Source organism: Gymnoscopelus microlampas (assembly GCF_963454915.1).
Source record: "Gymnoscopelus microlampas genome assembly, chromosome: 15".
NCBI lineage: Eukaryota > Metazoa > Chordata > Actinopteri > Myctophiformes > Myctophidae > Gymnoscopelus > Gymnoscopelus microlampas.
The window spans coordinates 35,358,949-35,379,186 of record NC_139952.1 but is presented as its reverse complement, the minus strand read 5'-3'; the positions used below and the strand labels follow the sequence as shown (position 1 = coordinate 35,379,186).

Here is a 20,238-nt window from a genome sequence, read left to right as displayed (position 1 = left end):
TTGTGTTTATGGCAAAGTAGTGACCTTGAATTCAGGAAATATGAATCGGGTTGATGTAATGGCAGCCATAGACTGTATGAGCATGTCAGGCTGATACTTGCTTGAAAAACGTATCAAGGAAATTGTATGAACACCAAAAAAGGAGAAAACACATTTTCTGTCACTTGATTGATTAGATACTTTATTAACAAATGTGTTAACAGTACAGGTAGTAGACTACAGTCAAAGGTTATGCTTAAAGGATAACACAAAAAGCCCAGGGTCTTGTTTCCATTGTGGTCCATTGTCCTCAATTCATCAGTAATACATCATTTATGATACATTCAATACAATACATATTTGTAAAACTTTTTTTTTAAACTCAGTAGCATCAAAAGGTATATTTACAGAGAAAGGAGGGGTGGGGGCGTGGGGCAGAGGATGCTATTACCAAGCTGTTCAAAGGTGTTGAATGAATCCCAATTGTTTTTTAAGGTCAGCCATTCTTTTATGGTAGGTTAGTTTTGAGTTTGGGTAGGGTGTTAAGATACAATATGGATTGTATCGTAAATATTGTGTCTTTATAGTCTATGTATGACAACCATCAGCACATCAAAGATGATAGTGTCCTTTAAGGTACAGATAAAAAGTATTGGTTTCTTATTGACACCATACAAAGTACTTCTGTCATTTGCTTTTTAAAAGACAGATAAAAGACAAAAAAGAATAATATGAAAAGAAAAATATATGTATATATATATTATTTACAGAAAACCCCAAATTATCATTTAGGCAAGGTTTCAGCCTGGTCCCACCCATTGACTTCCATATTTACATAATGTGCAAACATGCACAAGAAATAATTAGTTTTTTTAAATAAAAAAAAGATATAGTACAAGTACAATAACATGACAATAAATGAATGATAATAATTGTGAAGGAGAGGTTGAAGAATCCCAGGTAAGCTCATAAGAGTCATACCATGATACAAAGTAACAAATAATGTGAACATGAAAAGTAAGGTTCAGTCAGGCCTGACAAACAAAAGACTGTTGAATCTACTGTACAGTCAACATTAAAAAGAGCATATATGAATTCTTTTAAGTTTTATGAAACTGTAAGCGTAGCCGTACAATATACTGACTGTTGATGTCAATTTACCAGATAAACAGGGTATCCTATGAAGTTATTCTAGTCACTAATGATAAACAGATATGAAGATTTTTGTGAAATTTGCTGTGCTTCAAATGCTTTTATTTAGCCTCTATGAAATAAGACATTAAGATATTCTATCCATTAACCACCTACTTATATGTTAAATGTTGTGTGTGTCTGTTTAATTGTTATGCATTGGTGATGATACAGTATATACAATGTGTTAAAAAGTTTAGATAAGTACTCAAATTAACTATTAGACGCATGTACTCACAACCGTGCCAGTGTCTGGTTGTTTCTCACAAATGTATCTGTGTGGTTTGTCACAGAATACATCAAACCAAGGAGATCCTGTACCATACGTCTCCCCCATTCTTACACAGTCTTCACCCTCAGGATGCTCATGGTTCCTTCCCATCCAGTTATCAGGCTCATTCGTGTTCCAGAAACTACATAGATCACAGAGATTTGTAAATAATAACATAACACCAAGCAGGCAGATTTAATTATGAGATGAGAGCAAAGTCTACATTAAGACCTGAAATGTGTGGGAAAACAGTCAAACCTTGCAGTGGGGGTCAGTGGGGAGCCGTCTGCCCAAACCCATTGGCCCTCTGTCTTTGAATCGGTCAGTCCAATCCAGAACTTGTCTGCAGATGCAGCCATTCTTTCCTTCAATTTTCCTTGTAAGAATTTCTGAATATAAAATTGTGATGAAAATTTGAATGCCGTAAATTAATTCTGTATTGGAACACGCTACCATTACTACTGCTAAAACACATCTAAAAGAATGAGGATGTAACATGTTGGACAACAGTCTAATGTACAGCTCTAAATCATTGATCCCATCTTACCTGTTCGTCTGTACTGTCTATTTTTACCAGGTTTGCTCCATTACGTGTGCAGTCATTCTTGCTCTCATCCCAAGTGTATTTGTTAGAGGAGAACCAGTAACACTTTCCTCCATAAGACTCCCAGCCTCTTGCACATGGTTTTGGACATGTTTCTTCTTTAAAGAGATTTAGGGTAAAAGTAGAAAACTTCAAGAAATACTGCTGAATCTGAACATCCAGTGTATGTTTTTACTATACACACAGAAAACTGCACATTATTGATGCAGAATAAACTGCTGTTTACTTGTCTCTCATATACCTCACACAGACCGTCTGAGTAATCATTTATTTAGTAGACCCTGGAACGTTACTGGTGTTTGAAGAAGCGATCACTTCACTTATAAGAACATGTTATTTCATGTCATTGTTTAAATTGAGAGCATCACTTTATAAATTACTGTATGTAAATGTGAATGAAAATCCATTATTTACCCTTTGGTAGTTGAATACACGGTGGGCAAGGGGTGAGCCTTTCTGCTTGGCAGGACGTTAGTTTTGTATTCTTGTCTGTTAAAACAAGCAAAACAAAAATCTTTAACCAACATTGTCTGTCGCTACACTCATATAGTTTAGCTGAAAGGTAATATTGATAGCATTGTTCTTGACTATTATGATTTGGATATTTTCTTGTTTCTTTTACTTTTAATGTTGTGGAAAACAATAAAATACTATTTACTGTTCTCCTTGTAATACATTATCTCCTAATTTAATAGGCAAGTACAATGTGTCTGCTGTCTCAGACCAGTGATATTTGAGATCATTGTGCTCCTCTATCAGCTTTTTAGAGTTTTTTTTCAGTGTCTAAATGTTTAATAGTTTGATGAAGAATAAATACGTTCTGCTGGTTTAATTTCTTAAAATTAAGTATTTAACAAATTGAAACAACTCTAACTTCATTATGCTCTTTGCTCTTACCTCTGAGGTTCTGTCGTAGGTATTCTATGGTTTGTTTATCTGTATGTGTTTAACAAAAGAATCCTTCATGAAGTTTAAACATTTGTCAGATATTCTTTTTTTCATAACATTTAATTCAAACTCATATCTGATCTTACCTTTGGTTTGCATATCTGAAAGACAAAAAAAAAAAAACATTCATCAGATGTGTTAATATTCTCTTCACAATACCCATTAAAACCAGGAAAGCGTCTGTGTCATTTCAGATTTTAGCGTTGGCTGTTCAAAAATAGCAGATATACAAGCTCACAGCGTGTCACTTCGTGCAGCGCTGCTATTTTGTGGGAATCTGACACAGGTCCTTGAAGATTCTCAAACTTGTCTTACAAATATAAAAAAAAGGTTAAAAAGGAGTGCTGAATCACTGATTAATATTACAGTAAGTTGCTTTATGTACAATAACATTAAAGGAGCACTTCACCCATTCAACCTTATCTTCATGTATATGTATTTGCATATAGTATACACAAGAAGTCAATGGAAAACAATACAATACTAATTACTTTTCTCCTTGTAATACATTATCTCCTAATTTAAAAGGAAATTTTAATGTGTCTGCTGTATCAGACCAGCGATATTTGAGATCATTGTGCTCCTCTATCAGCTTTTTAGAGGGTTTCTTCAGTGTCTAAGTTTAATATTTGGATGATGAAGAATAAATACATTCTGCTGGTCTAATTTCTTAAAATTAATTATTTAACAAATTAAGTTAATTCAACTTCATATGCCATTTGCTCTTAGTTGTGATATTATTTTGTAGGTCTTCTTTGTTTTATCTGTATTTTTCAGAATATTTAATTCAAACTCATATCGGATCTTACCTGTGAGGTCTTTGGTTTGCATATCTGAAGGAAAAAAAGTAAAGTAAAGAATGTTTAACCAACATTGTCTCACTATCCACATATACAGTTTAGAAGAGAAGTGATTTTCTTAATAGCATTATACTTGACTATTACCATTTGGATATTTTACTGATACTTTTACTGTTGTGGAAAACAATAATGGACATTACTATTCTACTGTTAATAAAGTATCTAATAATTTAACAGGAAAGCTAAATGCTCTATGCCATGTGTAAACTGGTGATATTTTTTAGTTCATTTTGTTCCTCTATAACCTTTTGGGAGTTTATCTTCAGTGTCTAGATCTTTACTATTGTGAATAATGAAGACATTCTGCCTGTCAAATTTGATCAGCTATTTAACAAATTCAATTCAAACTCATACTCCTTCTGATCTTACCTGTGAGATTCTTCTTAAGCACATTGTTCTCATTTATCATCATTTGTAGCTTCTCTTTGGTTTGCACATCTGTATAATCTGTTTAACAAAAAGGCCTTCTTGAACCATTTTTCATAACAATTTAAACAGCAAATCATGGCATATGTTACCTGTAAATTATATCAATGTTCCGAAATTATTACTGAGGGACTAATGGCGGTTTTATACTGGTAAGACAAATGTCCAACTGCGTAGATTAGAAGATTCTCAAACTTGTCTTACAAATCTAAAAGTTAAAAAGGAGTGGTGAATCACTGATTAATATTAAGGTGCTTTACGTACAGTACATTAAAGGAGCACTTCACCCATTCAACCTTATCTTCATGTATATGTATTTGTATATAGTATACACAAGAAGTCCATATACTCACACTGAACTCGTACAACAATGACTACCACCAATAGAAGCACACAGAGAAAGCCCAGGACCATTCTTACTGGATCACAGCCACCTGAGGTAACCTTTGCTGGTTGTTGAGACACAGGATTATCATCTTTTGAACACATAGAATGTGAAGAATTAGTGTTGTTAGGGCATTTCATTTTATTTAATTTGTTAATAGCAGTGAGTAGTTGGGTTGGGTTTTTTCATAGAAGGGGAATCACACACGGTTCTGTTGGCAGATGTGTGTTACTCTTTAGGAAGGGACACTATACCATCTCTGGAAACCAGGGCCAGATTAGCACTATGTGGTGCCCCAGGGCGACCTCAAGTTGAAGTGCCCCCCCCCCCCCCAGTGGGTGCGGAAACATTTTTTTTGGCGGAATTTGTTAGTTTCTTTTCGTTTTTGGTTACTTTATTTTGTTGTTAGGGCTATGTTACGGTTATGTTATTTCATTATATAAAAATACACTCGCCGGCCTATGGGTAATCCGGCCCTGCTGGAAACACTCCATGATTCATTGTGTTAAGCATTGTATTCTTTTCACTATTTTATCTATCCACACTGCAGTGCAGGCTTTTGTCTTATTGGACATTCATTCATCTACACTCAAGTGTAATATGCCGGCTGCCAACAACAAGATTAAAAGTATCATCAACAGACAGTAATGTTTAACACTTTCTACAGTAAGACATGATAGGCCATCAAATGTGAATGTCCATGACTTTATGCTTTTAAGTCTCTTTCAAAGCCACCTTCTTCAGTGAACTTCCTCTTTTTTTCTCCTAGTTTACACATAAAAAGCCCCAATACATCAGGTCACCATCACACACAAACCACAAATACATGTACAGTAATGTATTATATTAATGTAAGGACATTAAAAACCCAACGCAACACTTTCAAATGTCCATAATTAAAACATTTACCATTACTCTCATTATTAAATGTTGATCTTCCTAATGTAAAAACACTAACTCATTAATTGATATTTGGTGAGGACAAATCTTACGGGATGATTTTCCTATCACCTTTGTGTGGTTGTTTGATTGGGCCATTGGTAGTAGGATATTTTGACACATTAGCAATAGCATAACATATTGACTGTGTACAGTGATAAATACAGCTTATAATACTGTATCTCTTTCAAAACTGGTGTTTATATTTTGCTCTGTTGCTCTTTTTTAATTATTTACAATTCCAGCAATCAACCCCAATGAAACACTTCGACAAGTCAATCAAACAATGATTCATATTTCAGACTTACCATCGTCTCTTTCTGCAGTGTCTGCAGAGCTGTTGGCATAAACAGGGTGTGTCATGCTTCCTTCAGATATTGATGGGTTGCATGAACATCACCAGTCTGGAACTGATGACTGAGTGTCAGTACATATACTACTACATACATACATAGGCTATTCTACAATGACACTGGTCATGTGGTATAAAGACGGTGTTGGGGAGGAGGTTACTTTCAAAATGTAATATATTATGACTCACAATTAACGCAGTAAGACCTGAGGACATTACTACAAATGTCTTCTAAATCCTAACAGTTTTCTGAAAAACCTATGTTGCTATATAAGTGGTGCTCAAACCTTTTCATGTCAAGGACCCCCAAAATTATATGTACAGTATTTGGGCGACAACCCCATCTCAAAATATTTTGTTCCAGGGACCCCCAGAAGCAAAGATTTGAGTTAAAAATGTTATAAATATTTGATATTCCAAGATTTACACACATTTTCACGATTTTTCAAAAATAGCAGATCTACAAGCTCATATCGTGGCACGAATTGACGCGCTATGAGCTTGTATATCTGCTATTTTTGAATAGTCAAAGAAATAAAAAAGACAACAAAAAGTTAAACTTGATTTGGCTTGTTTTTTTCTTACACAATAAGATTGTTAGTCTTAATGTAACTCAGGGAGGTTGCAAAATGTATCAAATGGACCGTTATGGGACCATTCTGATCTTATTATTACTTTCAGAACCATGCAATGCATTCTATTACTTTTTCTTTACTAGACAGACACACTCAAATAATGAAATGCAAAAGACTAGGTATTATGGTACATGGTAGGCTAACTGGAATAGATAAGAAGAATGTAATTGATATCCCAACCAATATACATAGTCGTACAATTAATAGTGAAATTAGCCGATACACAAGCTCATATCACATTGTGTTTGAAATGTTATGACATTTTAAATGTTTTTGAAATATTTTTTATTTTTATTTTGATTATGCCTGACATGCATGCCCAAAACAGGAATGTCACAAACATCTCAGAAGCCACATCCTGGTAGACTAACTTCCTTTTTCTAGTTACTGTGCATGAATTTGTTAGAAGCTCAAAAAACTATAACAGAGAGATTCTTAAAATAAAGATTCTTAGAGTTAAGAGTTAACATTTTGAAAGGAGTGAATCACTTATTAATATTAACTACTTTTATGTACACTAAAGTATTAGGGCTGAAAAAGTTAATCAAATTAATCGATTTCATCGATGATAAAAGGTCACAGCACTTGCAGAGCTTGCAGATTTTTTTTATTTTTATTTTTTATTTTTAACACCTTTGTAGGACTAAGTTTAGAATAAAGTAATAATATATTTTTTCTTTTGTTTAGTTCCGTTGTGTTTTTTTGTGCTATTTGAAAATAGCTATATCTACAAGTTCACAATGCATTGGGATATGACGCGTTGTGAGCTTACAATTTTGTGTGACACTGTTGTACGGCTAATTATAGAACAGGGTTTACGTGGTTAATTAGACTAATCATTTAGTCGATTATCAAAACATATTCGAATTTATTCACGTCAATTCGTTGAGACATAAAAAACACAACAAATGATCAAAGACAACATGCTTCTTGATTTTACAATTCATTGAAAAAGTAATCGATAGAATAATCGCTAAGAAAATAATCAATAGTTGCAGCCCTACTTCTAGGCAGGGACAATAAACAATTTTTGGAAACACTCTGTGGTTCATTGTGTTGAATATTATATTTATCTAATCACACTGGAGGTTTTGGTGTTACTTGACATGCATTAATCTACACTCAAGTAGGCCTGTCATAATTATTACATAATCGCCTACTCGGATCATGTCGAAAAATGTTCATAGATTTTCAAATATTTTCAAAAATAGTAGAAATATCAAATCTACAAGCTCACAAGTGTTGTGATGCGACACGTTGTGAGCTTGAAGATCGGCTATTTCCACTATTAAGGTTTTTGTTAAGTATAAAGTTATTAAATATGTCAGTAATTTCTTTGTATATTATGGTTATTTGTCATATCTGCCCTGTGCATCTCCCAAGCCAAACAAAAATGTATTTTTTATTGATGTATTCCAGTGTTCAACGACAAAAACCCAATTAAATCATTAATCGCAAATTATTTGTGTAACAATTAATTGTCTTGTAAAATATCATTATCGTGACAGCCCTACACTACACTCAAGTGGAATATGCAGGCTGCTAACAGGTTTTAAACTGTCATCAACAGACACAGTAACAAGGGACACAACATGCCATCAAATTTGAATTTCTATGACTTTATGCTTTTAGGCGTCTTTCACAGCCTGCTTCTTCCAGGGAACTTCCTCTTTTTTTACTTCTTGGTTCACACATTTGCTGTCACTTCTCAGCACATTTGAAGTCACTACATAAATAAAATAACAAATACAGCAGATCACACCCAAACCACATTACTGAGTCAGTTGAGTACTGTATGTACACTTTGCAAAAATGGATTGTTCCTCAAAACAAGTTCCTTTATTTGTTAGCTTTCTTTCTTGATTATAAGCATTAATTTAATTACAAAATGTTATGTTCCATACTGGGCGGTAATAGTTTGACTTTCAAGAATTGAATTTAAAGTGACAACAATTGTGTCACAATTGAGACCTACTACCACAATCTCTATATATTTATTGTAGGGCTAATGTTCCATATCCAGCCATAAAACTGAGCTGTCTTCTGTGTGTCTCTGAAAGGCCATCAAAGTTGTGCTGAAAGGTTTACTCCAGTGATGTCAGTGGGGTAAATATGAATGTGTAAAACTACAACCCATACTTCATGGTTTTTAGCCACTGCCCTTGGTGGCCATGACATTTGTCCTTATTTTTTGTGTTTATGGCAAAGTAGTGACCTTAAATTCAGGAAATATGAATCGGGTTGATGTAATGGCAGCCATAGACTGTATGAGCATGTCAGGCTGATACTTGCTTGAAAAATGTATCAAGGAAATTGTATGAACACCAAAAAAGGAGAAAACACATTTTCTGTCACTTGATTGATTAGATACTTTATTAACAAATGTGTTAACAGTACAGGTAGTAGACCACAGTCAAAGGTTATGCTTAAAGGATAACACAAAAAGCCCAGGGTCTTGTTTCCATTGTGGTCCATTGTCCTCAATTCATCAGTAATACATCATTTATGATACATTCAATACAATACATATTTGTAAAACTTTTTTTTTAAACTCAGTAGCATCAAAAGGTATATTTACAGAGAAAGGAGGGGTGGGGGCGTGGGGCAGAGGATGCTATTACCAAGCTGTTCAAAGGTGTTGAATGAATCCCAATTGTTTTTTAAGGTCAGCCATTCTTTTATGGTAGGTTAGTTTTGAGTTTGGGTAGGGTGTTGAGATACAATATGGATTGTATCGTAAATATTGTGTCTTTATAGTCTATGTATGACAACCATCAGCACATCAAAGATGATAGTGTCCTTTAAGGTACAGATAAAAAGTATTGGTTTCTTATTGACACCATACAAAGTACTTCTGTCATTTGCTTTTTAAAAGACAGATAAAAGACAAAAAAGAATAATATGAAAAGAAAAATATATGTATATATATTATTTACAGAAAACCCCAAATTATCATTTAGGCAAGGTTTCAGCCTGGTCCCACCCATTGACCTCCATATTTACATAATGTGCAAACATGCACAAGAAATAATTCGTTTTTTTCAAATAAAAAAAAGATATAGTACAAGTACAATAACATGACAATAAATGAATGATAATAATTGTGAAGGAGAGGTTGAAGAATCCCAGGTAAGCTCATAAGAGTCATACCATGATACAAAGTAACAAATAATGTGAACATGAAAAGTAAGGTTCAGTCAGGCCTGACAAACAAAAGACTGGTGAATCTACTGTACAGTCAACATTAAAAAGAGCATATATGAATTCTTTAAGTTTTATGAAACTAAGCGTAGCCGTACGTACAGTATACTGACCGTTGATGTAAATTTACCTATCAGATAAACAGGGTATCCTATGAAGTTATTCTAGTCACTAATGATAAACAGATATGAAGATTTTTGTGAAATTTGCTGTGCTTCAAATCCTTTTATTTAGCCTCTATGAAATAAGACAGAAGATATTCTATCCATTAACCACCTACTTGTATGTTAAATGTTGTGTGTGTCTGTTTAATTGTTATGCATTGGTGATGATACAGTATTATACAATGTGTTAAAAAGTTTAGATAAGTACTCAAATTAACTATTAGACGCATGTACTCACAACCGTGCCAGTGTCTGGTTGTTTCTCACAAATGTATCTGTGTGGTGTGTCACAGAATGCATCAAACCAAGGAGATCCTGTACCATACGTCTCCCCCATTCTTCCACAGTCTTCACCCTCAGGATGCTCATGGTTCCTTCCCACCCAGTTATCAGGCTCATTCGTGTTCCAGAAACTACATAGATCACAGAGATTTGTAAATAATAACATAACACCAAGCAGGCAGATTTAATTATTATGAGATGAGAGCAAAGTCTACATTAATAAGACCTGAAATGTGTGGGAAAACAGTCAAACCTTGCAGTGGGGGTCAGTGGGGAGCCGTCTGCCCAAACCCATCGGCCCTCTGTCTTTGAATCGGTCAGTCCAATCCAGAACTTGTCTCCAGGTTCAGCCATTCTTTCCTTCAATTTTCCTTGTAAGAATTTCTGAATATAAAATTGTGATGAAAATTTGAATGTCGTAAATGAATTCTGTATTGGAACACGGTACCATTAATACTGCTAAAACACATCTAAAAGAATGAGGATGTAACATGTTGGAAAACAGTATAATTTACAGCTCTAAATCATTGATCCCATCTTACCTGTTCGTCTGTACTGTCTATTTTAACCAGGTTCGCTCCATTACGTGTGCAGTCATTCTTGCTCTCATCCCAAGTGTATTTGTTAGAGGAGAACCAGTAACGCTTTCCTCCATAAGACTCCCACACTCTTGCACATGGTTTTGGACATGTTTCCTCTTTAAAGAGATTTAGGGTAAAAGTAGAAAACTTCAAGAAATACTGCTGAATCTGAACATCCAGTGTATGTTTTTACTATACACACAGAAAACTGCACATTATTGATGCAGAATAAACTGCTGTTTACTTGTCTCTCATATACCTCACACAGACTGTCTGAGTAATCATTTATTTAGTAGACCCTGGAATGTTACTGGTGTTTGAAGAAGCGATCACTTCACTTATATAAGAATATACTTAAATATACTTAAATAAGAATGACATGTTATTTCATGTCATTGTTTAAATTGAGAGCATCACTCTATAAATTACTGTATGTAAATGTGAATGAGAATCCATTATTTACCCTTTGGTAGTTGAATACACGGTGGGCAAGGGGTGGGCCTTTCTGCTTGGCAGGACTTTAGTTTTGTATTCTTGTCTGTTAAAACAAGCAAAACAGAAATCTTTAACCAACATTGTCTGTCGCTACACTCATATAGTTTAGCTGAAAGGTAATGTTGATAGCATTGTTCTTGACTATTATGATTTGGATATTTTCTTGTTTCTTTTACTTTTAATGTTGTGGAAAACAATAAAATACCATTTACTGTTCTTCTTGTAATACATTATCTTCTAATTTAAGGAAAGTACAATGTGTCTGCTGTAACAGACCAGTACCCACGGGGCAAAACCCCCTTTTTTTTTGGAATGCTGCATTTGCCCTGCTATAAAAGGTTGGCAACCGGAAATAATATCTATGACCCAGTAGGATCACAACCTATATGGACTACCCGGTCAATTTTTTGCTGGAAATCCAATAAGGCCGCCTCAATATTGGCCCCTATCAGTACCCAGGGGCAAAGGGGGTATGCTGCATTTGCCCTGCCATAAAAGGTTGGCCACCAGAAATAATATCTATGACCCAGTAGGATCACAACCTATATGGACAACCCGGTCAACTTGATGCTGGAAATCCAATATGGCCGCCTCAATATTGGCCCCTATCAGAAAATAGCTTTGGCAATAACTTTTGAACCAGATGGGCTAGAAATAAAAACTTGGTGCCTTTTTCATGGTTTCAGAGCATGCGAAACTCAATGGAATACTTATCTTTATGATTGGGTGTGTCTGGACCTTTAATTTGCATATTTCCAAGATGGACGCCACGCGAAAATTAGTTTTACTATGACTTTTACAGTTACAGCTGACTGTTAAGGCAAAAAGTCTGCTTTTTAAGCAATATGAACACATTTGGTCAGTTTGAGCTTTAATTTATATGTTGTCAATATGGCTGCAGTCATAAATACTATATGGTATAACATTTTCCCTCAGATTCTATCTAGAGTTGTGGGGATGATTGCAGAGAAAAATCTGAGAAAACGCCCACAATGTATCTTAAAGATGACATTTTAATAAACTAACTACAGACCCAGACGTGCCAACAACTTCAGCTTTAGGGATAAACTAATTTACATAGTGGTATGTATTCAAGTACTTAGTGACAAAAGAGGAGTTGAGGTTGCCTACAAAAGGTTCATTTTGACCTCTCTATGGTGCTGTCTTGCCTGCTTCTAAAGCCAATGATACTATGGTACTGTACGATGCTATTCACTGTCCCTGTTGTCATGTGTTGCACTGATCCCTGGCAACGGCATCCTAAGTAGCATGGAATTGCCTTTCTGGCAGCCTTGATACAGCTGCATGATATTGCCTTGTTCATTGACTGGCCAGGCTGGCTCCGTAGATGCAAGGGAGACTGCATTGCTATCACTGAGAGACCATCCATACTCTGTGAAAGAAGGAATATCCGGCTTGGCGATGTGTGCACGTTTATCTATTATGGTTGCTAGAGCAGCTCTTCTCAGGTGCAGGTCAAAGGCATTCTCTGTCGGGGGAAGCAGCTTTAAGAGGGTTGACCTATCTTCTTCAATAGACGCCTCCTTGATCACCACACTCCTTGTCTCTTCTTTAACCCCCCCCACCCAGGTAAAGATGTGTTTGACCAAGGGCCGGCTTAAGTTTCTCATTTTCACACCATTCGTCACAGAGGAAACTCAATAGGTTTGCCTTGTTAGCTGACATAACTGAATTCATATTCTTTGGTAGGTTTTGGTCAAGCATATCTGTGTTCTTGCTCAGCTGTCTTAAGACTAGGTTCACTGTACCGGTCACAGCAGAAGTGAATAATCTCTGTGCCGGCAGGCACGTCATTCAACAGCAGCCGTTGGTATCGTTCAGCGATTGCTTTCACCTTTCAGGAAAGACCAATGGCGTATGGCTGAACGATACCAACGTCTGCTGTTGAATGACGTGCCTGCCAGCATCAATAACTACTTCTGTTTTTCTGTCTTTAGGCAGGTCAGGGATGCATGTAGCTTTGGTCTCTTCTTTCAGGGCCTTCACAAGGCTTGCCTTGGTACCTGTTCTCAATGCACTCGAGGTTGAGTTCTCCACCACTGGCTATGATTTGGGTCATGCACAGGAGGGCAGTAATTTCATTGCTCTTGCCAGGTGCTGAGGGTTTCCCCTTAGATTTTGGGGATTTTGTGTTTTGAGTGTGGAAAGTGTTAAGCTTCATTATGCTTGTCCTCTTCTGATCACTGGACAGTGACTCACACAGTGCCTTCAGACCCAGTTCTTTCCCACTGATCAAGTAGTCCTTGACTGTGGAGCACACTGTCCTGATATATATGTTGATCATGGATTGCCATGACCATGACTACCATCTCTGCATCCCGGGTTACACGACTCCGACCAGACTCATGGCGTGGGTTGGAGGAGTGGGGGTGAAGCATAGACTTGAGCTCTGCAGAGACAGCTGCAGTGAGTGGTTTTGTGTAGACCCATTTTGTCCGGGCAGCAGGGCTGAGTTTAATGCCATCCAGACCGCTTGCTTCCTTGGCATCGGCATTATAGGTCTGCTCCAGTAGCATATCAAGAGAAACACTGTTGTGGCTGTCATCTGCTCGTCTGCCAACAAATACACCTGCCATCAATGCTTCATCTGAAGCTGTTTCTGGTAGTTTCTTCATATCAGCCAAATACAGAGGCAAATATTGCTGCCCGTACTTGTAGTGGCCTGCTGAAGTTAGGTAGGGTAGCATTCTTGCTGATTCACAGAGATGTCCTGTCCTGTCCAGTCACCTTCCCGCTCGTAGTAGATAAACCTTTGGAGAATATCTAACAGGAAGGTTGCCAAGAGGACTTTAGTTGGTTGCCCATTCAATGATTCCTGAAAAAAATGGCAGCTGCTTTCCTAGGACAGCCATCTCTGGACGCCTCACCTTGATAGTTTCTAACTTCTGAGTGCCAGTTGTCTCTTTCTCAAACAGGATCTTCAAGACCGACTCAACTTGTGGCCTCCAGGGCTGTGTGTCCCTGTCTGCTGCCCATGCCTCAAAGGCTTCACAGAGCAGGCGCCACATGGCTTCACTGAGGACCTTAAGGGCATGTAAGGTTTGGTAGTATTCAGCCTTTTCACCAAACATCTTCTTGGCAGTTCCTTCCTGACAGAGACCTGCTGGTACAAGAAGATCCTCTGCCCCTGCATCCCTGATAATCTTGCAAATAGCCTTCATGTAGTTGGTGAAAGCTCAAGCCTCCCAGCAACAGGACTACATTGCCAAACTCATCTTCGTGCTTGTTTCTGATGGCAATTGCGAGTTCATATGTAGACTGATCTCAAGTGATAATGGTGTACTTATCACCCAGTGCATGTGATGTAGTGACCAGTTTCATCTCATCTTTGACGACAGAAGGATCAGTTGCTGGGATGAGTGGAAGGTAGCCAATAATGCTAGCCTGTCTACGTGGGTGGAGGTTTGCATTCCATGCTACTTAGGATGCCGTTGCCAGGGACTGGAGACGCGATGCAGCAGGATCAGTGCAACACATGACAACAGGGACAGTGAATAGCATCGTACCATAGTATCATCGGCTTTAGAAGCAGGCAAGACAGCACCATACAGGTCAAAATGAACCTTTTGTAGGCAACCTCAACTCCGCTTCACTCTGTTTGTCACTAATTTGTCTATCTTTTGTTCCGTTACTTAAATGCATACCACTATGTTCATTTATAGCCCTGAAGCTGAAGTTGTTGGCAAGTCTGGGTGTGTGCATGTCTCTGTTTATATTGTTGTTAGTTTATTAAAATGTCATCTTTAAGATACATTGTGGGCGTTTTCATACCCACAACTCTAGATAGATTCTGAGGGAAAATGTAATACCATACATTATGTATGACTGCAGCCATATTGACATATAAATGAAAGCTCAAACTGACCAAATGTGTTCATATTGCTTAAAAAGCTGACTTTTTGCCATAACAGTCACTGTCACTGTAAAAGTCATAGTAAAACTCATTTTCGTGTGGCGTCCATCTTGGAAATATGCAAATTAATGGTCCAGACACACCCAATCATAAAGCCCATCTGGTTCAAAAGTTATTGCCAAAGCTATTTTCTGCTAGGGGCCAATATTGAGGCGGCCATATTGGATTTCCAGCAGCAAGTTGATCGGGTTGTCCATATAGGTTGTGATCCTACTGGGTCATAGATATTATTTCTGGTGGCCAACCTTTTATGGCAGGGCAAATGCAGCATACCCCCTTTGCCCCTGGTTACTGATAGGGGCCAATATTGAGGCGGCCATATTGGATTTCCAGCAAAAAATTGACCGGGTAGTCCATATAGGTTGTGATCCTACTGGGTCATAGATATTATTTCTGGTGGCCAACCTTTTATAGCAGGGCAAATGCAGCATGCCCCCCTTTGCCCCCTGGGTACAGTGATATTTGAGATCATTGTGCTCCTCTATCAGCCTTTTAGAGGGTTTCTTCAGTGTCTAAATGTTTAATAGTTTGATTAAGAATAAATACATTTTGCTGGTTTACTTTCTTAAAATTAAGCATTTAACAAATTGAAACAACTCTAACTTCATTATGCTCTTTGCTCTTACCTCTGAGTTTCTGTTGTAGGTCTTTTATGGTTTGTTTATCTGTATGTGTTTAACAAAATAATCCTTCATGAAGTTTAAACATTTGTCAGATATTTACTTTTTCATAACATTTAATTCAAATCTGATCTTACCTTTGGTTTGCATATCTGAAAGACAAAAAAAAAAAAACATCAGATTTGTTAATATTCTCTTCACTATACCCATTAAAACCAGGAAAGCGTCTGTGTCATTTCAGATTTTAGTGTTGGCTGTTCAAAAATAGCAGATATACAAGCTCACAGCGTGTCACTTCGTGCTGCGCTGCTATTTTGGAAATTAATGGGTTAATAGGAAAGTACACATCTGCTGTCTCAGACCAGTGATATTTGAGATCAATTTGTGATCCTCTATCAGCCTTTTAGAGGGTTTCTTCAGTGTCTAAATGTTTAATATTTTGGTGAAGAATAAATCAATTCTGCTGGTCTAATTGTTTTAATAAATTATTTAATAAATTCAATTAACTCAACTTCATTATGCCCTTTGCTCTTACCTGTGAGATTCTTTTGTTGGTCCTTGTTTTGTATATCTATGTTTGACAAAAAACATTTGTCAGATATTATATTTTTCATAACATTTAATTCAAACTCATATCTGATCTTACCTGTGAGGTAAAAAACAAAACAACATTCAACAGATATTCTCTAAACAATTAAAAGGTTAGTTTTGAGTTTGGGTAGGGAGTCGAGATACGATATGGATTGTATTGTAAATATTGTGTCTATATAGTCTATGATATTGATAACCATCAGCACATAAAAATGATAGTGTCCTTTAGGGTACAGATAAAAAGTATTGGTGGACACCTGTGAGATTCTGTCTTAGGGCTTCTATGGTTTGTTTATCTGTATAGTTTAACAAAAACCTTCTTGAAGTTCAAACATTTGTCAGATATTTACTTTTTCTAAACATTTAATTCAAACTCATATCTGATCTTACCTTCGGTTTGCATTTCTGAAAGACAAAAAAAAACATTCATCAAATGTGTTAATACTCTATTAACAATACTCATTAAAACCGGGAAAGAATTGTGTCATTTCAGATTTTAGCTATATAGATATACAAGCTTACAGCGTGTCACTTCGTGCCGCGCTGTGAGCTTGTACATCTGCTATTTTTGAAAGATTTTGAAAGTTTGAGAACTACTGATTTAGAAGACATCCATAGAATCGGCCTCAGGTCTTAATGGGTTAATAGGAAAGTACAATGTGTCTGCTGTCTCAGACCAGTGATATTTGAGATCATTGTGCTCCTCTATCAGCTTTTTAGAGGGTTTCTTCTAAATGTGTCTAAATGTACAATGTTCAATATTTTGATGAAGAATAAATAATTTAACAGGAAAGCAAAATATTATATGCCATGTGTATTCTGTCTCAAACTAGTGATATTCTTGAGTTAATTTTGTTCCTCTATCACTTTTTGGAAGTTTTTCTCCGTCAGTCCGTCCGTCCACATTTTCACAATTGTGACTGTAAGTGCCTGCGACACTTGTTTTAAACTTCATGTATTTTATTTTGAAGTTATCCTGTCGTTCACGTTGTTTGATTTTGGTTCACTTTACTTTTCCTCTTATTTTGAAATGACTCGCTGCCGCACCGGAACTCATATAGCTGTGCACGCCCCCTTTGACACTCTTTCATTGACACTCTGAGTAAGACGGCTACACTTAGCGGAGCAGGTAAGTGCTACGATCTTTCAATTTATGATAAAAGCGTGAAAATTGGCGTGAGCAGTCTCCATGGGTCACTTGACAAGAATATTGTCTGAGCCATTTGTAATTTCAAGATGGCGGCCATTTTTCAAGATGGCCGACACCTTAGTGGGCAGTTAAGTGATATGATGGTTTATTTGGTGATACAAGCATGAAAATTGTCATGAGCAGTCTCTGTGGGTCACTTGACAATAGGCCACCCACAGCTATTTGAAATTTCAAGATGGCGGCCATTTTTCAAGATGGCCAACACTTTAGTGGAGCAATTAAGTTATATAATGGTTTATTTGGTGATACAAGCATGAACATTGGCATGAGCAGTCTCTCTGGGTCACTTGACAATAGGCCACCCACAGCTACTTCAAATTTCAAGATGGCGGCCATTTTTCAAGATGGCCAACACTTTAGGGGAGCAATTAAGTTATATAATGGTTTATTTGGTGATACAAGCATTACATTTGGCATGAGCAGTCTCTAAGGGTTGCTTGACAAGAAAACACTCCCAGCCACTTGAAATTTCTATTTTCAAGATGGTCGCCCCCTGGATCCTCAAATCTTCCAACATTTTCTCATAGAAATGTACGTTTTTTTTTCATTAAGGACGATTATTATTATTATTATGCTAAAACAGTTGTGTTGATTTGTTGATCATAGATAGATTAGATAAGAGTGAATATCTGCACTACCAGGGCACACTGGTGATATATCACTGCTGTTAAACCTCAGAGTGGGGTTCAATGTCAGCTAATTGAAAGTTAGTATCCCAAATGCTGTCTAATTTACCCCAAAACAGTTAGATAGCCGCACCTGAATTGACAGGTTGTGCCAGCGCGGGAGAGCTGAGCCAAGGTTAATGGGGTTTTAATTAACCGGATGGTGTACAGATCGCATGGGATTTAAATGGCATTGTATGAACGATCGGACTAAGTGTTGGGTTAAGGCACAAACTTAGTTGTATCCCATACATCAAAGTGCTTGGTAAAAGGTGGTAAAAGGATAAACCCTCTGCCTCTGCCTATGCTGCAGACATGGCAGAAGCCATCATAACAGTTGTGAAAACTAACTGGGACAGATGTTTCATTTGTCAGCAGGTCACCAAGGAAAAACTCATTCAGCCAAGTTTATTCAACAGAGAGCACGATAGTACTGGTCATGATACCATTGCAAGAAATGTTCCATTATTTCATAAGATCAATGTTCTGCCTATCTCACTTAGTCCAACCCGACTAGATGAAGGTGATGGCATAGAAAGCACATTGACAAGAAACAGAGCAACATATCATTCAAGCTGTTCAACAACACAGAGCTGGAAAGGGCCCAAAAGAGAGCATCTACATCTGCTGAAGACACTGAAGATACCAAATATATCCATGTCAAGAGACTAAGAAGATCTAATGTATGACCGGTCCAGTGATGTCACAACTGTGAACGAGGCCAGGCTTGATCTCTTTGCCAGAAAGCAAAGACGATATGACTTGATCCTGCCAACTCAAGCAGCACTCAAAGAGCATGCCAAACGTGCTTCTTATGATCTGGATACGTGTGGGGACAGGCATTGAAGCGACCTCCACAAATGCCGAGCCCATCTGACTGGGGATGGGTGGAACAGGACGAGAAGTGTTAAGTCTTCTGGACTCCACTTCCACCTATTGCGGAGAGTTGTTGGGAGTTGACCAAATGTGGGTGCACCAAGGCATGTACTGGAAGGTGTAAGTGCTTCAGATATGGACCCAGTTTCACATGCCTATGTAATTGCCCCTGCTAGAACCTATTTGCATGTTTATTTTGCCAGAGTTATTCCCCGTTGTCCTCTGTGTTTTCAAGTGTAGGCCTATGGCTCGGCTTCCCCTCGCCACATCGGCGCATCATGTTTTACTTTGCATCTAGTCTATTACTGTGTAATTTTCAGTTGTTACTTTGTAACATTGCTTCCACTACCTTCCACTGCCATATCTAACAGTGAAGCACATTTTCAGTTTAGTTCCTTAGTATAGTTTGTCATGGTTCCGTGGCTATTGCCATTCAGTGTTAGCCATTGCTCATAATATTGGAGCACTGTCCGTTCAGCACCACAACTGTGCTTATCAGCACCACAACTGTGCTTATCAGAACCACAACTGTGTTAATTTATTCATCTTATTTTTTGTTAACCCACCCCTTAGTATCTATTTGACACATGTAATGGCTGTTAGTTTAAAAAAAAATATATATATATATTATCCTCCCTTGTGACTGTTACCTTGTCGTGGTAACGGAGCTTGTGTAAGCCTACCTCAGTGAACCCTGAGAGCTATGCCGGTGGGAGGCAACTCCTGACAGGTTTTACCAAACTGGACAGCTTGTGGGCGAGGAGTCAGACAAAACACAGTCAAACAACCTCTCTTGACAGAGCTTTTTGAGGAACCCAACACATTTCTATGAGAAAAGGTATCATTTAAGGATCCACATGGCGGACGGCAGACATCTTGAAATTTCAAGTGGCTGTGGGCGGTTTCTTGTCAAATGACCTTTTGAGACGGCTCATGGCAATTTTCATGCTTGTATCACCAACTAAATTATTTCTTAAGCTTAACTGCTCCACTAAGGTGGTGGCCATCTTGAAAAATGGCCGCCATTTT

General features: G+C 37.3%; 2 protein-coding genes across 7 annotated transcripts in view; both read right to left on the bottom strand.

Annotated features, from left to right (window-relative positions):
• Window positions 1-20,238, bottom strand: part of LOC311061092 (uncharacterized protein) — a 44,966-nt gene that overhangs the window by 5,839 nt on the left and 18,889 nt on the right. For 5 of the 6 annotated variants that reach the window (XM_084079614.1, XM_084079611.1, XM_084079610.1 and 2 more), the window contains 8 exons: window positions 16,849-16,863; window positions 16,403-16,438; window positions 16,005-16,019; window positions 15,874-15,912; window positions 11,282-11,356; window positions 10,780-10,934; window positions 10,491-10,621; window positions 8,957-10,368 (listed from right to left, as the gene is read on the bottom strand). In XM_084079614.1, the coding sequence (XP_083935740.1) occupies window positions 10,176-10,368; window positions 10,491-10,621; window positions 10,780-10,934; window positions 11,282-11,356; window positions 15,874-15,912; window positions 16,005-16,019; window positions 16,403-16,438; window positions 16,849-16,863 (659 nt within the window). In that variant the 3' untranslated portion in view covers window positions 8,957-10,175. Of the gene's footprint in view, window positions 1-8,956; window positions 10,369-10,490; window positions 10,622-10,779; window positions 10,935-11,281; window positions 11,357-15,873; window positions 15,913-16,004; window positions 16,020-16,402; window positions 16,439-16,848; window positions 16,864-20,238 lie in introns of those variants that run through there. The other variant, XM_084079612.1, reaches the window with a different exon arrangement.
• On the bottom strand, window positions 171-6,031 carry LOC311061094 (C-type lectin domain family 4 member E-like). Its single transcript, XM_084079617.1, has 10 exons — window positions 5,912-6,031; window positions 4,633-4,755; window positions 4,223-4,300; window positions 3,803-3,826; window positions 3,080-3,094; window positions 2,943-2,981; window positions 2,460-2,534; window positions 1,989-2,143; window positions 1,700-1,830; window positions 171-1,583 (listed from the first exon to the last, which is right to left on the bottom strand). Exons 1-10 carry the CDS (start codon window positions 5,964-5,966, stop codon window positions 1,391-1,393), a joined length of 888 nt encoding a protein of 295 aa, XP_083935743.1. The 5' UTR covers window positions 5,967-6,031; the 3' UTR covers window positions 171-1,390.

Bases quoted from the DNA above. Each gene is read 5' to 3' on its own strand.
- LOC311061094 (XM_084079617.1), bottom strand. From the start codon at position 5,966: ATGACACACCCTGTTTATGCCAACAGCTCTGCAGACACTGCAGAAAGA. The intron at 4,301-4,632 runs GTGAGTATATGG...TTTGTTAAACAG, and splicing joins CATTGTTGTACGAGTTCAGT to ATTATACAGATGTGCAAACC. The intron at 3,827-4,222 runs GTAAGATCAGAA...TTTTTCCTTCAG, and splicing joins GCTTAAGAAGAATCTCACAG to ATATGCAAACCAAAGACCTC.